The sequence below is a fragment of the Passer montanus genome, unplaced genomic scaffold, assembly GCF_014805655.1.
Source record: "Passer montanus isolate IOZ18808 unplaced genomic scaffold, ASM1480565v1 scaffold190, whole genome shotgun sequence".
Classification (NCBI taxonomy): Eukaryota; Metazoa; Chordata; class Aves; order Passeriformes; family Passeridae; genus Passer; species Passer montanus.
The window spans coordinates 185,233-200,444 of NW_024366481.1; the positions used below are offsets into that span (position 1 = coordinate 185,233).

A 15,212-nucleotide genomic window follows, 5' to 3' on the forward strand; every position below is an offset into this window, starting at 1 on the left:
TGTCTTGTACAGGCAGAAGTCTTTGTGCTGTCTGTATTAATTTTGTACACTGTTGAGTTCTTGATCTGTTTCAAAATCTTGTGTCATTAAGAGGCAGCCCACCTTGAACTATAAATGTATGGTATGAGCATTACTCATAGTGACTCTGCCTTATCTGTCATTGTTTGCTGAGGAGAGGAAAAAAAACCAGTATGCCATATGGCTACCCCAGTTCTCACTTTCTCAGTTGTCACAATCCTGTAGCGGTTCAGTGCTGCAAAGTTACAGTAGTGGTTGACTTACTGGTTAAGTTTTTTAAATTGAGTCTTTCCCACTTGAATAATTTGGATTATTAAACTTGATTTCTAAACATGAACTTTTTTTTCCCTCCACCTAGAATACTTCTGCATAGACTGTAGCTCCTTGCTCACATGTTTCCGTTTCTGAGTTACGGCAACATCCAGAGATCATGTTCCAGTTCCCACTTCCCTTGTGATAAACAAGCACACTGGGAATGGTCTGGGAACAGTCACACCTTAAGGGAAAGTGCAGCAATGGTACATTACACCTTTTTAATGAATTTTGTGTATTGGAGAGGAGAGCTTGACTCGGCCATGAATACACAGTTACACTGTTGGCATCATTTGCACATCAAACAATAGTATCACAAGCAGCCCTGCTCTATTATGATAGCTTCTTCTTACCCAGTTTGCCCTTTCGCTGTGTTGTTCCCGGGGGGGGGGGGGGGGGGGGGTCCGGGTGTTTTGGCTTTTTTGTTTTGTTTTGGGGGGTTTTTGTTTTGTTTCAGGTTTTGTTGTTGTTTTGGGCTTTTGTGGATGTTGTTCGTTTGTTTTTTAAAAAGTGTATTAGCACTTGGAAACCGAAGCAGTTCAATTAATGAAAGGGTAATTTTGGAAGGTAAAAGATGCAACAAGCTTTCCTTGTCATTAATAAAGCCATCCTTTGGTTGCTTGGAGAGGAGAGATGCTATACTGAGCACAGAGGTGGATGTAACTCACATATTTGGCAGGGGCTGCTGGGCCAGGCAGCAGGGCTGCTGTAAAACCAGGCACAATTCATGTTGTTTCTTACCCAGCTTGCAGTGTGCTAGGGGACATGAAGCACAGCTGAGCTGAACTGCAGAGGGTGAAGAGGACAAAGACACATCCACTGGAAGTCTGCCTCATTAGTTCCGCTGTCCAGAGAACAAGTTGCTTTTCATTGAGATTTTCAAATTAATAGTGTCCTTTTATATTACAAAGGCCATGTGTATGGGCATTAGTAGTCTTGTATTTAATTAAAACAACAGCTGGTGATCATTTAATTACAGGGTATGAAAGGGAATGATACTTGACTATGTAGCATTGTTTTGTTCAATTTGGAGAATTGTAGCCATTTTTCATGTACTATTTGAAAGCTGTGGTGAAGAATGTGCATTTTGATGAACAAACTTGTGAGCTGCATTGCAACAATTCCACTCTGTTATAGGAATAAGGTAAAACAGCTGCTTAAAAATTGACCAGATTTCCTGAAAATCTGAAGCAAGTTATGAACAGATTGGTACAATTGGTCTGGTTCTTTTTTCTCTGCACTGTAAAATCAGTTCTGCTGAAGGCCAAAATTACTTTAAGGTATTCAGGATGTTTCTGGGTTTATTAAGAGTTTTCAGTGTACATACTTCATAGAAGCTGTGTAGGATATGCCCAAAGCATGCCTGAGCTACTGAATTTTTACATGAAAAATGAGGCTGTCTTGAGAATCTTAAATGTTCTGCAACATATAATTGTGCATGTGTATAGTTGTACTGAAACAAATAACTGCATGTATGTAAGGTATTTTTGTAGCTGATGTAATAAAAGTCCTGTCAACTGAATGGACAAGTGAGGATACCCAGGGAATAACTAGTTACACAGCATTTAAAAAGGCAGAATTCACATCCAAATACCTTTTTAAAATTATCTTTCTCATCTTAAAGGCAGAGTTTTTTTCATTAACAATGGGAATACTGTATGTGAAGAACCAGTTGCCCAATGTTCTGATCTCTCTGCTGTCAGGCAGCTGCTTTCACACATCAGTATGGGAAAACAGCTATGGTTTTGCTGGCTTCCAGTATTATAAAGGTAGAATTTATATCAGAATACGACTCACTAATTGATTCATTGTAAATGAAACAAGAAAAATTACTTTTAAGTGACCCACCCAATAGAATATCAGATTGAGGGACTGAAAGTGGGTGGAGGATTAGAAGCAGAGTTTGTATTTCAGCCTGAATCTTCACAGCAGAGCAGTGTTTGCTGTGCTGCTTGGTCTGGTGTGAAAGGTCACTTCTGTTTTCATACCCAGTGTAACTTGAAGCAGTTTCTTTACAACTGCAAAGAAAGACTTTAAGGCCAGTGGCTAGTTCTCCTGGACTTTCCAGTTGTAGTTGTCAATACTTAGTGTTGAATTCTGCCTGATGAGTTTGGTGAAACGATGAATGCAGTATTTAAGGATGAGAAGAGAGTGGGAACAATTAAAATTATTTTAAGAACTGTTCTTGGTTTTTAAGTTGTGTAGCTAACCTAATTTCAATATTGTGAGTTATCGTAGCCTTTTATATATTACCGCATGCTATCAGCTAAGTGTAGAAAGTATCTGTCATCAAAAGGATCTGCTGCAGAAAGAAAAACAGTTCGGGTTCTTCATATGTGGGTTAGTAGATAAGAATCACTGAAACTCGCTGGCGTGGGACTGAGGAGAGCAACAACTGCAGAAGAGTAGCTCGCAGTGGAGTAAGCGTTAGTTGCAAAATAAAAGCAAATCCTTTGCATGGAGCTGTCCACTTTCACCAAACTGATAACCTCTATGTGTCTAAAGGCATCCAAACATGGTACATGTCATTCTATAATGCAAATCTTAGTCAACATTTTATCTGAGGTTTTGTAGCGCAAGACTCAGGCTACGTCCTAATGAAGTAGTGTTAAAGCAAATCTACACATTCCTAGCTGAATTATTCCTGATTGTATTTACCCTTATAAAAGATATGGTAAAGGAATGTGTGTTCTGCCTAGAAAGAAAAATTCCATGTTAAAAAAACTATTACTTAAATTGTTAGTTGTATGTGGATTTCTTTTACACTTTGTTCTACGGAAGTTCCTATTAACTACTACAGAAGTGCAGCATTACTATAGCTGCCATATAATACTGTCTGTTCTGTAGTGCTAAGTGGCTTGTGAATTGATTAATTTGTTTCTTTCCTTTCTGTTCTCCAGCTTCATTTAGCAGCCCTGGCTTCATTAAAGGGAGACATTGTGGAGCTTAACAAGCGTCTACAACAAACAGAAAAGGAACGTGACCTATTGGAAAAGAAATTGGCAAAAGCACAGGTGAGCAATAGTAGTTCAAGATTCTGAAGATGATCCTTGGTTTTGTGCAGTCCTGGTTCCTTGGAGAGAGGATAAAATGCTGAACAATGTCACAAGTCAAAAGGCATAGTTGCCATGGGTTATACCTTTCATGAGTTGAAGACGTTCTTCTAAAAAAAAACCCCATAAAAATTAATTATGTACATTTTATTAGAAGTCAATATAAGCAACAAGTGCTTTGAATTGTTGTAGAATATAAGAATTACAGGTTGCTCTCAGTGGGTTAGGTAACTGGGAGCCTTGCACTCCTGGGTCACATTTAAACACAGCACAAATTAACACTGATCAAAAGTTATTGCCAATTTTCAGTGCTTTGATGTTATTGTGAGAAGTTACTTGTGACCTGAGTCGAGCTTCCAGTATGCCCGTTGGATTTGTGGAAAACATAGCCAGTGGAAAGCCAAGGGGTTAAATAAGAATAAGGTTGGAGCTCTGATGCTTTCATAGCTCTTACATAGAGGCAAATTCCAGCAAGGAAACTTGAACTATTGTTTTTAATATTTCTCTCTCCTGTAAAAAAATCCTTGTTTTCAGATACTGCCATTGTACCAAATACCTTTTATAAATAGTTAGCATTTCAAAACTAATTCAAAATGCTTGGATAGAGATAAAAAAAGCATTTTGTCCTGTAAAGTATGGCTCCTTATTTGTTGTTCAGAGATGTTGTAGTATCTCCAACCTTGGAAGTACTTGAGGCACCTGGACCTGGTCTTGGATTGGGTAAGGGACTGAGTGAGTAAGTACCAGTGGTCCCTGTAATCCTTAGCCTTTCTGTGACTTTGCAGATTTAAAATTTTCAGTATTTATTTCATTTTGATGAGACCTTTCATCTGTGTTACTTAAATTCAAGCTAAATATAGAAGTGTTTAAGCAGTCTTGATTTTCAGGCTCTTTCTTCAGTCCTCCCTTACTTTGGCCTTTGCCTGCATTCCCTGATGTTTTTTTCAGCTGCTTTAAGATTTATGGGCTTGTAAGTGATACTGTTATTGCAGACCATTAATGTAACATTCAGAAATAAAATCACTTTCATGTTTTTATTCCCCTCAGTATGTGATCCAGAGCCATGCTGAGAGTTAACATGGTTTATCAGTTATAATCCTGAGAGGCTTTTCTAATTTCTGTGGCAGTCTTGAGATAGAGTCCTCTTTCTGGCTTACAGTTTGATATGAGGCTGCATTTGACAATCATTAAACTCTCAGATGGATTCACTGTATCCACATTATTCTGCACGACTGCACTGACTTTATTGTTGTTATTTATAACTCCGGAGGGTCTGGTGCTAAGCACAGGTTTTTGTTAGTGTTTTATTTTTATTTCTGGGTCTTTATTTAAAAATAGAGATATTATCTCTCAGCCAATGAAGAGTGCCTTGTAGGTGTTACCATACAGTACCAAATACACACTGATGTCAACTGGGATTAAGGATCAGTTCTTAATACCAATTAACATGTGCTCTGTTAGCTCAAGATTGTTTAGTGTTTTCTTTGATGGGTTACCAGTTACACATGCCTACATAGTGCTTGGTTTGTAGTGCTGGGGGTTTTAATTGATATTGAGCCATGCAAACATAAACATAATGATCAGTGCCTCCTGACCTGTGAAGAGTACACAACTGAAATATCTGAAATATCTGATTGCTGGATTTCAGATTTAAAAAAATAAGTATTTTTAATGAACAGTTTTATATAAATGTTTAATGATTTATCTCTTTGTAGTTCATTTTTTTCTAAAGCCCTCAAGAGAATAGAATTTAGTATGTGTTAAATAAAATACAAATCTTTCTTAAGGAATTAAAATCATTAAACAAACACAACTCATATATTGAATATGTTGGCAGTGCTTAAGTACTGAGACATACACTGGTAAAGCCACTGCACCTTGCCTTATTTTTCTAACTGCATACCAAGTACTTATGCCACTTAACATTTTTTTTTTAACTTTTCTTCCCACTCCACAGAGATTTGTTCATTATTTTTTCCTCTACAGCCTCTTTCTAATGTGAATCAGAGGTTCAGAAGGCATAAATCAAATAGGATGTGTTTGAGGTTCTGCATAACCGTACTCAGATGCTAGTGGGTCAGTATTAAATCTCTGTTCTGCATCTGGACTGTACTTATCAAGGCAGCACGTTTCATTTTAGCTAGCATGTTAAATGCTCTCTGGAGCAAATAGCTCTTAAAATACATTTTTGGTAATACTTTTCCTATCATTTCATGAGGCATGTGAGGCATTTGGAAGAAAGGATTAGTGATTTGCAGAATGGAGGTGATTTGGGGAACCACAACTCAAGTAAGAGATGACAAATGGTGATGAAAGCTAGCTGGACAGCATGGGCTGAAGATTTTGTGAAGTGATGTAATTGATTAGTGGTTGATGTAGCATACTCCCTTCCAAATCTGCAACCTATGGAGACCAGATATAACATTTCTCTACGTGCTTCTATTATTTCAGTAACATAGCAGATCTCTGTTTCTATGTTTTTATCAGTGTACAAGTCAGCAGTAAAGTGATCTCTTGAATGAAATTTGCTATGAAACGCTGGTAAACCACAACTAATGTCTTCCAAAAATCTTCCTGTGATTATGAGCAGTGTTGTGCTTTCTACTGGCTCTGTGTAGCACAGTATCCTGCTTTGACAGTGATAAACAGTGGGAGTCTGAAGGGAGAGCATAAGAAATGCACAGAGAGAATTTTTCCCTTTCATATCCCCCACCTTTCTGCCAACATCTGTGGGCAGGAGGCCACATCACATTTTATAGTCCTCTATAGTCCTATTCTCCATGGATTTATATAATCTTGTTTCTAATCTATCTGTATTCTTGGCAATATCCTATGACATTGAGTTCTGCAGTTCTGTGATTGAGCATGGGATTTAATAACATGCTGGATGTTTCAGCAAGTACAACAAGAATAGATAATTCACTTACTATATTTTTCTTATAATTTCATCTCCTTTCACAAGGTTGTCCTGCTCTCTCATTCTTTGTGTTTAGTCATTGTTATTTTGGATTTTTGTAACATCTCTAGACAAAGAATGTGCTGTATTGTTCTGGATCCTGTGTCACAACAGTAAGCCTCATTATGCAGTAATAGTTTTTTGCCATCCTCTTGATTCTTCAGAATATAGAGAGGAACAGCAGAATTTCAGTATAAGAATAAAACCAACACTCTGTAGACATATAAGAACAGAAGCAACATTCTCTGTAGACATGTAAGAACATGTGAACTTCACAGGAAGACTTCAGTTTCTCATTTAACAGAGAAACTTGAAATAGGAATGCATGATGTTCAAATGAACATTGAAATTACTTGTTTTGTTGTGTGATGTCCTTATCTGACATGGATTAATTCTGTGTGCTTGTATTCATTTTCCACATTAAGTATACACAGAACATAACAGAGAACAATTAATTCTGACCAAGCATGCTTTTCTGATTGAAGATTTAGTGCTATCGACTTGTTTTTATACTTAAATTTAGATTAATGGATTGCTGCTTTTAAATTTGCCACTCATCTCAAATTAAAACACTGTATTAGTTGAGCAAAGATTTTTAGCTTCTGTAATCCTGTTAGACAGGTTTATCAGTGTGGCTTGTTCAGGTGATGACTTGTGTTCTTGGTGAACAACACCACAGCCAGTGTTTGTCTCTGCAGGGCCTGGGGCACTGGGGCATCTCTTAGTGAGCCCTGCTGCTAGTACTTTGGTTTGTTGTTTGTTTGGGATTTTTTTGAATTTTTTTTAGCTCTGATTGAACACTGCAAATTTAATGTAAACATTAACAGAATTTAACACATTGCTAGTGTTTCACTAAGAATCTATGTACGTTAATAGGAAATAGAATGACTTGTTCAGACAATAAGCTTGAATTAAAATGTTGTCTCTTGTCATCCTTCTCCCTCATACGCTTCTTGCTGTTTTTTCCCAGCATCAAGAGATCAGACAATGGTGCTTCTAACCATTGTTAATTTTCATTGTAAATGAAATAACCTTTTTAATCTGTATCAACTTATATTGAGAACTGTGCTGGAAATTTCTCTCCTGACTCCAACAATTAACTGCTCATCTTTTGCAGCCTCTCAATGGGTTATCCCTGTGTTGCTTTCTCAGAGAATTAGACCTCTTAAAGGTTTTGAGACTGGAGCTCTTAAGTATGAGGCTGGAAGAAAGATGAGGAAAAGGGTATAAGGTATTTATTGTTTCTTATTAAAGGTATAGGTATTTATATTTACTTTGTATTGTGTGACTGATATGCAAATAAATTTTAAGAGCTGAATGTGTACACCTTGGAAAGAATCTGATGGCAGATTGCTGTTTTGAGACTCAAAGCATAAAGAAACTAAGAAGGGTGGTGAACAGCCACAGTACCCTAGAGAAAAACTTTAGCAGTGGGTAAAAAACATGCATTTCTTTCTTTTCCTTTTTAAGTTTTCAGATGACTGTTCCATAATAAAGAGAAATTCTGAATAGCCAGAAGAATTTTCCACTGGTGCATTTTGGGATTCATACTGAACCATGTTTCCATTGCTTGGATGCTTTTGCCATTTTTTCTTGATGGCTGACCAGAACTTAGGAGATGCATTTCTGTTCCCTGCCTCAAAGACAGACCAGTTCTTAGCATCATGGCCTGTCTTTTACAGAGGTTTCCTTTCAGCCTCTTCCAGTTGCTTTTACCTGAGATAATCAAGAGCTCTTCTAAAAAATCAAATGTGAAGCTATTATTGTATATTTTCCGACTTCTGGTTGTTCACAAAGTGCATCTGTCACCAAATGATGTTATCCTGAAAAATGGTGACTGAGAAATGGCTGGACAAAACAGAAGTAAAGTCGTAATGTGGCTGAGACCCATTAGCAAAAGTCCATATATCTTCAGTCAGTATAAACAAATTCTGCTTTTCAATGCATAGCTTAGAAAGACAAAAATTGTTGTGATTGGGGTTTTATTTATTGTCTGGAAACAATTATTATACACTCTATCTGAAACATCCCTTTGATTTAAAAGTTAAAAAACCCACAAGTGCACATAATAGATTGATTTTGATAATGCTGAGGTAGCATTTGTGGGCATATATGTGTGTCAGAGGAAATTCAGGTTTAGAAAGGCTGAAGAATCAACTCTTTATTGCCCCTAAATCTGCTTTAAAGCTTTTGTGAAACACTTGCTGTGTGTTATTTCTGCACTTTGAAAGCTTCAGAAAGATACAGTGTTAAGATGTGGAAATGTGAGAAATGAGCTGTAGAATGATCCTGCTGTAAAAGACTCATCATAATGTACATGTACAGCCATATTACCAACATTAAGTTTCATAAGCCAAGTGAACATTATCAGTCTTCTGAAATGTGTTCATTTTCTCTCCTTTGCAGTGTGATGATACAATCTGTTTTTCACTGTAGGTGAAAGTGATTTTTACCACAGCTGAAGGTAGAAACTATTTTGTTGTAGTCTGTGGAGAGATACTCTGATGTCTGTACTACTTTTAAGTGTGCATATTCATGGAAGTTAAAAACTGTCGAATAAATTTGTTTAAAAATAAAAATGTTATTGAAGTTTATTGTAAATTTTAATTTTCAAGCAGGTTTTTATATAGATTATGTTCTCAAGCTGTGAATATAAGTGGCCAAAAATATGGGAGCAAATTATGAAAATTTTTGCACACATACTACTTCATTGTTTTTGTAGTCCAAAGGGTTTAGGGAGTTAGCTTGTATAGAGTGTTCACTTGATTTGAAAAAAAACCCACCTGTTTGATTCAGCAGTTTTGGAGGACCTTCAGTATTGCTATCAGTTTTGGTCCATAGAAATGCTAGGATTTTACATTGCAACTCTTCAGTTAATAGTACAAAACCCACACTTCTTAAGTGCCTTGTGACTTTTCTTTTTTTGACAACATGGTACTCGGCATTGTGTGATTGCAAGGAGGCTTGACTGAAGGGGGTCAGAAGCAAAATGTTAGAAATCAAAGCAGAACTTCAATCAGCATGCAGTGCTGGCTTGTCATTGCAGTGGTTTGTAATGGTTTGTAATTGAAATAGAGCATATGCTGGCCTGAAGAGTAAGCCAGGGAGACTACATTTCAAATGCTGTGGGAAGGAAAAAGGAGGATTTTGTGGTATGTATTAAAAACAAGCAGTCATTTAGCTCTTTAATTGTTCAAATCATGAGCATTTTATTGGAGATTACGACCATATTAAAAATATGCTGTTACCTATAAACGTTAATAAAAACAAATACTTACACTAGAGAAGAAGTTATAACCTCAAAAGTGTGATTACTTTATAATAATGTGGTTTCTGCTGTAGGATTTGTTCTAATTCAGACCACATGAGGGAGATCCTAAGATTCAAAGATTAATTATTTATAGCTATTCTGAGTTGCAAATAGTGGTTTTTTTTTCAAGCAGAAATGGCAACTTCTCTTTAGGAAAAAAACAAGGGAGTACACTGCATAGTCTGTCAGTTCCTCAAATATTGTAACTGCCTACCTGCACGTGCCTGTCAGTGTTTTGTATCTGTCCTTTTCTCTTGCTAACTCACTCTTGGTTTGAGGAGTAGGAAAACCATAGTGCAGTGCACTCTTGACCTGTGCCCAATCTCCCTGCAGTTGTCCATAACACCCTTTCTGTTTCCTTGCTTCTCTGCTTCAGTGTGAGCAGTCCCACCTGATGAGAGAGCACGAGGATGTGCAGGAGCGAACAACTCTGCGCTACGAGGAGCGGATTACAGAGCTGCACAGCATCATTGCCGAGCTCAACAAGAAAATCGATCGGCTGCAGGGAGCAACCATAAGGTACTGCAGCTTCCTGGGAATTCTGGGCCAGGGCAAGACTGGTGCAAGACATGGTATGAGTTATACTCTAATGATGACGACTTTCAGGCTTGTCATGACGGATACAGAATAGCTGCCCATAATTAAGTTGTGTGTTCTGCAGGGTATCATGCCAAGCACCCAGGAAGTGCTACCTTCTGTCTGGCAAAGCCACACTTTGCAAAACCTGACAAGCACTGCAAAACATGCACTGTGACATATAAATATTCCTTTTTGTAATGTGCCAGTGTGCCATATAGGTGATAGCAACAGTGTGTAAAAGAAGGTGAAGGCACCCGACTTGAACCTCTGCTTTGAAATTTGTTTTGCAGCCTCTTGTAGATCACCTTAGCAAAGCCGTTTATGGGAAAGATACGGTTCAAATAGATATCAGTAGGTTTTGCCTCTTCATGTGCTGGCTTTTTTGACAAAACACAATGGTACAAATCATGTTGTTGCCTGGTTCTGCTGCAGCAAAGCTTGGGGTATTACACTAGGTTGTTACTGTGTTAAAATAAAACTTACATTTGACTACATGGAAACATTTTTCCTCACTTGTTTTTACATATTATTTGAATGTTGAAAAGTTGGACTAGAGTGCAGAAGGAGTTTCCTAAAGTTTACCTAGTGAAGATGCTACAATACGCCAGAATCTGTGGATTTTCTAGAGAACATCAAGTTAGATTTGATGCATTTGTGGGTAATGTTGATGTGGTGCTCTGGTTATGCAGCCAATTTTCAGTTTTCCTTTACCTATTAGTTGCACTTTTGTTTTTTTTGGTAATTGCTTCATTTCTTCATTGTAAATACTTATGCTAGCACAAGGCAATGTTGTTACAATTACTCACTTAATCTTTCATTAAAATATTGGAATGGAAAAAGAAGAATGTTTGGTGTACCATAAATAAGAGGAAATACCATCACATACATATTTACCCCTACTAAAGCAGAGCTAGAATCACATGTTCATGTTATTTAAGAACATAAGTACTGTTGCCTATGAGATGATTATAACTAGCAATGGTCATGGTGAGATTTCTCAGATATTTTCTGCTGGTAGTAGTTCTCTGAAAAAAATCCCATGAGTCCCTTCTTCATTTATATTTTATTCTTCATTTATATTTATATTTTTCTTTATGATACTTCTGCAGACAAACTTTCCATTTGTCTTTTGAAAAAACTAGTTGAAAAGCAAAATATGAGAAAGCATGAGAGCTGCACCAATTTTTTTTCTTCTTGAGTGACAGAAAAACTCTATGACATTTAAGAAGAATTATTACATAGAATTCATAAAAATGGTGTGTTTGGAATCCTTGTGGCAAAGTAAATGCTAAGTAGAGTACAATTACAAGCTACTGGAATCAGGTGGATAACTCTGAATGTTTAACCATGTCCATGAATGAGTCAGCTGTGACATGCACAGGAACGTGAGGTGTAAGAACCAAGCCTAATGGGATGTACATGTTGCTTTTCATGAAAAATAAAGTTTTTCTGTCCCTTTTGGGCAGTTCTGGCCTTTAAAGGCATCAGAACAATACTGCTGCAACAGGTGCCACACCATTATCATGCCACTCCAGTTTAATTCAATCATATGAGAGCTTGTTTTGCTCAAACGGCTGGAATGCCTCATCTGGTTGTATTTGTTTTGGTTTTATTAGTAAGAACAAAAATTGTTTGTTAAGTTAGTGGCTCTTTTTGTTTCCTTTAATGATGGAAATAGCTTATTTTCTTTGGCAGGCCAATAATTTGGTGTCTGGGGAACAGAGGAGTAATATCCCTTCTGAAAATGGAAACTGAATGGATTCCACAGGGTTTGTAAGGCCAGCTGAAAGAAGGAGAACTGATACCTCCTACTGTGGCGTTCTGTAAATCCACTCTGGGATGCACATATGTCAGTCTTGAGAAGTTGTCTGTGCATCCCACAGAGCAAGGGTGGTGCAGTTACTGTCCTTGCTGGAGCAGGTGTGACTCACAGCGCTCCACCCTTGGCTCTGGGAGCTGTTGAGTCCAGGAGCTGGAGCAGAACAGTCCTGAGTAAAGATGTTCTGGACCGCAGCCCTGCTGAGGCCTCAGCAGTTACACTTTCGTCTAAAACAGAAGGATTTTAATTTTGATTTTTCTCTTTGAAACCTGCAGGTAGTATTGAGCAGGAGCTTTACTTGTGCTGCCACAAAATTTGGGCTGTCTTTCTGGAAGCAGAATTTACAATAATTGCATAACCAATTAATGTTTCCCCAATGCTGACACAGTGACTGTGTGCACCTTTTTCACATATTGATTTTAGATTACAAAAATAAACTAACGTGTAGCTTCATGTACCTCTGCACTATGACATTCTTTATAGTTCCTAAACACAAAAATATTTTGGTAATAATTAGAAGAAACCAGTGCTTCATGAAGGGTATCTGACTATCCTTTTAAATTGTATTATATTTATTTGAATGCGAGCAGTGCCCTCAGAATGTGGGACAAAAAGTAAGGATACACCGTGTTTAAATCTGAATAAGGTGTTGCAACAGTTTGAGGAGGAGTGTTGGCAGGTTGTATAAGCTGGTTAATATTCTCCATTCTGAGAATTTTTGTCTCTGTTTTTTGATGTGTGTTGGGGTTTTTTTGCTTTTGCAGCGTCAGAGTTTAGAAGTGTAATGGCTTTTGCTCATGCAGTTTAGTAATGCATCTCTAGAATCATTGAGAGGTTTGGGTAGGAAGGGACTTGTAAGACCATCTAGTTCCAACCCCTGCTATGGGCAGGGACACCTTCCACAAGACGAGGTGGCTCAGGGCTCTGTCTAGTTTGGCCATGGATGCTTTTGGGACTGAGGCAGCCACAGCTTTCCTGGGAAAGAAGAGACCTTAAGTCACATGTCAATGCATGTGTCTCTTCCCAGGTGTGTCTGATATGCTGATCCCAGTAGCAGTAATCCTACAGGAATATTTTTAGAAGTTTGCAGGATTTTTCTAGGTTTGCCAGCCATTTCTTGGGTCCATGTGTGTGGCCTCACGACTTTAGCTGCAGCTCTTGCTCTGCATTCTTCCAGCATTCCTTGAGGAAAATGAGTTCACCATGCTTGGGGGAGCAAGCCAGCATTCATCTGCAATTGTCTCATCTCCATACTGCTGATGTTCTGGACAGCCTAGCTGGTTTGGAATCCCCCCTCCAAAGAGAGGCATGAGTTACAGCACTCAAATACTCACATGCAAGTAGATGAGCCTCTGTTGCCAAAGATCTCTGACCTTTGACAAGGTGCAGGCAATTTTATCTCAAAGTGTACAGCCTAGAAGATGGGAAAACACGTTGAATGGATCTTCCCACAGAATCGTATTGTAAATTCTTGGGCACAAAGGACACACCCAGTAACTCAAGGACAAAAAGGATTTAGAAATTACACAGTAGACTACTAAAATGTAATAATATCTGTATTCAAGGTGAAAATTTCTGACTTCAGAAGTTTTTAGTATAACCTCCAATTCATTCAAACTTGTCTCTTTTTTCTTAATAATTTCTTCGGCTGTCAAAATCATCTGTAACTTCAGCATGTGACTGACAGTTTTTCTTAGATGTCAAATTGATGTTCAAGAAAAGGAAAAGAGAGATGTCTAATTGCTTTTAGTTCTAAACCAGTGGCTGTTTGGGTACATCTGCAACTCTAAAAATAGCAAGCAACTATAACAATACCAGACAGAAGTATACTCTGTTCTGCTAAGAATTACTTGAAACAGTTGTCAAGAAACCCATTACTGTAAATATAACCCATTACTGTAAAATAATTTGTTCAGACTTACAACTTTATTCTGAGATACGTTTAGAAAGTGTTGGAAGTTAATGGAGAAGAAGGGTAGCAAAGAGACTACAGCATCACAAGAAACAACACAGCACTTACAGTCACATGTACACAGTGACCTGGAAGTCTAATTCTGGCTTCTAAATATGCACTAGGTGGAACCTAGCACATACTGGATTCATTGCAAAGGGCAATGTGGATGTGATAATGTTGGCTTCAGTGTACAGTGCCCACCTCCACCTGCCCTCAGTGATTAATTTCTGTGCTGTGTCAAGTGTGTCACTATTTGTTCACAGTGAGCTAGTTCAGGGGGACTAGTCAATCTTTGTGCACATACACGTGTAGTATTTTCTATCTGAGGGTCTTAAGAGGGTTTTAAAAATAGTTTTTTAAAGTTAAATGATTGTTGAAAAACTGCTGGCACCTGTAGTACAAAGCTATGGACTGTTTGCAACCATGAAGAAAACATGCAGCTTGCCAGTGTTCTGTGGTGTGAAAGGATGCTGAAAAATGTGCAATTTTGCTCACTGTTTTAACAAAATTTTCTGAGTGTCTGTGCAGCACTCTGGTTCTTGGTTGCACCTGATCGACAAGAAAGCAATTGGTAAGAAGTAATTGAAAACCACAGGCTTTTTTCTCTAATCCTCCAATCCTCTGTGTTTAGAATGGCTTGATCTGGCCTTAATTGCCCCCAATTTACCGTGACATTCCAGCAAGTGGAACCATCAGGGCCCATAACAAAACGAATGCCTGCTTTTTACATCCAAGCTGTCGCTAATGGCAGTAATAAGGAAGTTGTAATGCCTCCACCTTCTGGGTTGTGTGGCTGGAGTCCTGTGGCTGGTCACTGTCAGCTGTCGAGCACCTTGCATTTCCAGTGTCACTGGAGGACTCTTTCCTCTGTTTTGGACAGAAATGTCTCAAAGAGCATCTTTTGTTACTGCCAGCATCAGTTTTAATGGCAGGACGTACATTTGTGATGTATCAGTGCCCTTGAATTCCCCCTTGAATTCTTGCCGTCAGTCTGTTTCCAGTCTGTTCTCTCATGGTGGAGCACTGATTGACCAAGCTGCCACATTGTCTGAAATGGATTTCTGATCTTTCTGGTCAGTTTTTAAAAGCATTAGTTCATTTAGAAACTGTTTTCTGGCTTGAATTATCAGAAGAGTGAGAGTCCTACTGCATGACATACTTTTCACTGTCCCAAGATACTGAGGGGCACTTAAACTGAAAAACCCAGAACT

At 38.1% G+C, this 15,212-nt stretch overlaps 1 protein-coding gene across 2 annotated transcripts in view; it reads left to right on the forward strand.

Moving 5' to 3' along the window:
* Nucleotides 1-15,212, forward strand: part of MCC (MCC regulator of WNT signaling pathway) — a 180,540-nt gene that overhangs the window by 112,161 nt on the left and 53,167 nt on the right. For both annotated transcript variants that reach the window (XM_039706390.1, XM_039706391.1), the window contains 2 exons: nucleotides 3,231-3,344; nucleotides 10,026-10,168. In XM_039706390.1, the coding sequence (XP_039562324.1) occupies nucleotides 3,231-3,344; nucleotides 10,026-10,168 (257 nt within the window). The remainder of the gene's footprint in view (nucleotides 1-3,230; nucleotides 3,345-10,025; nucleotides 10,169-15,212) is intronic.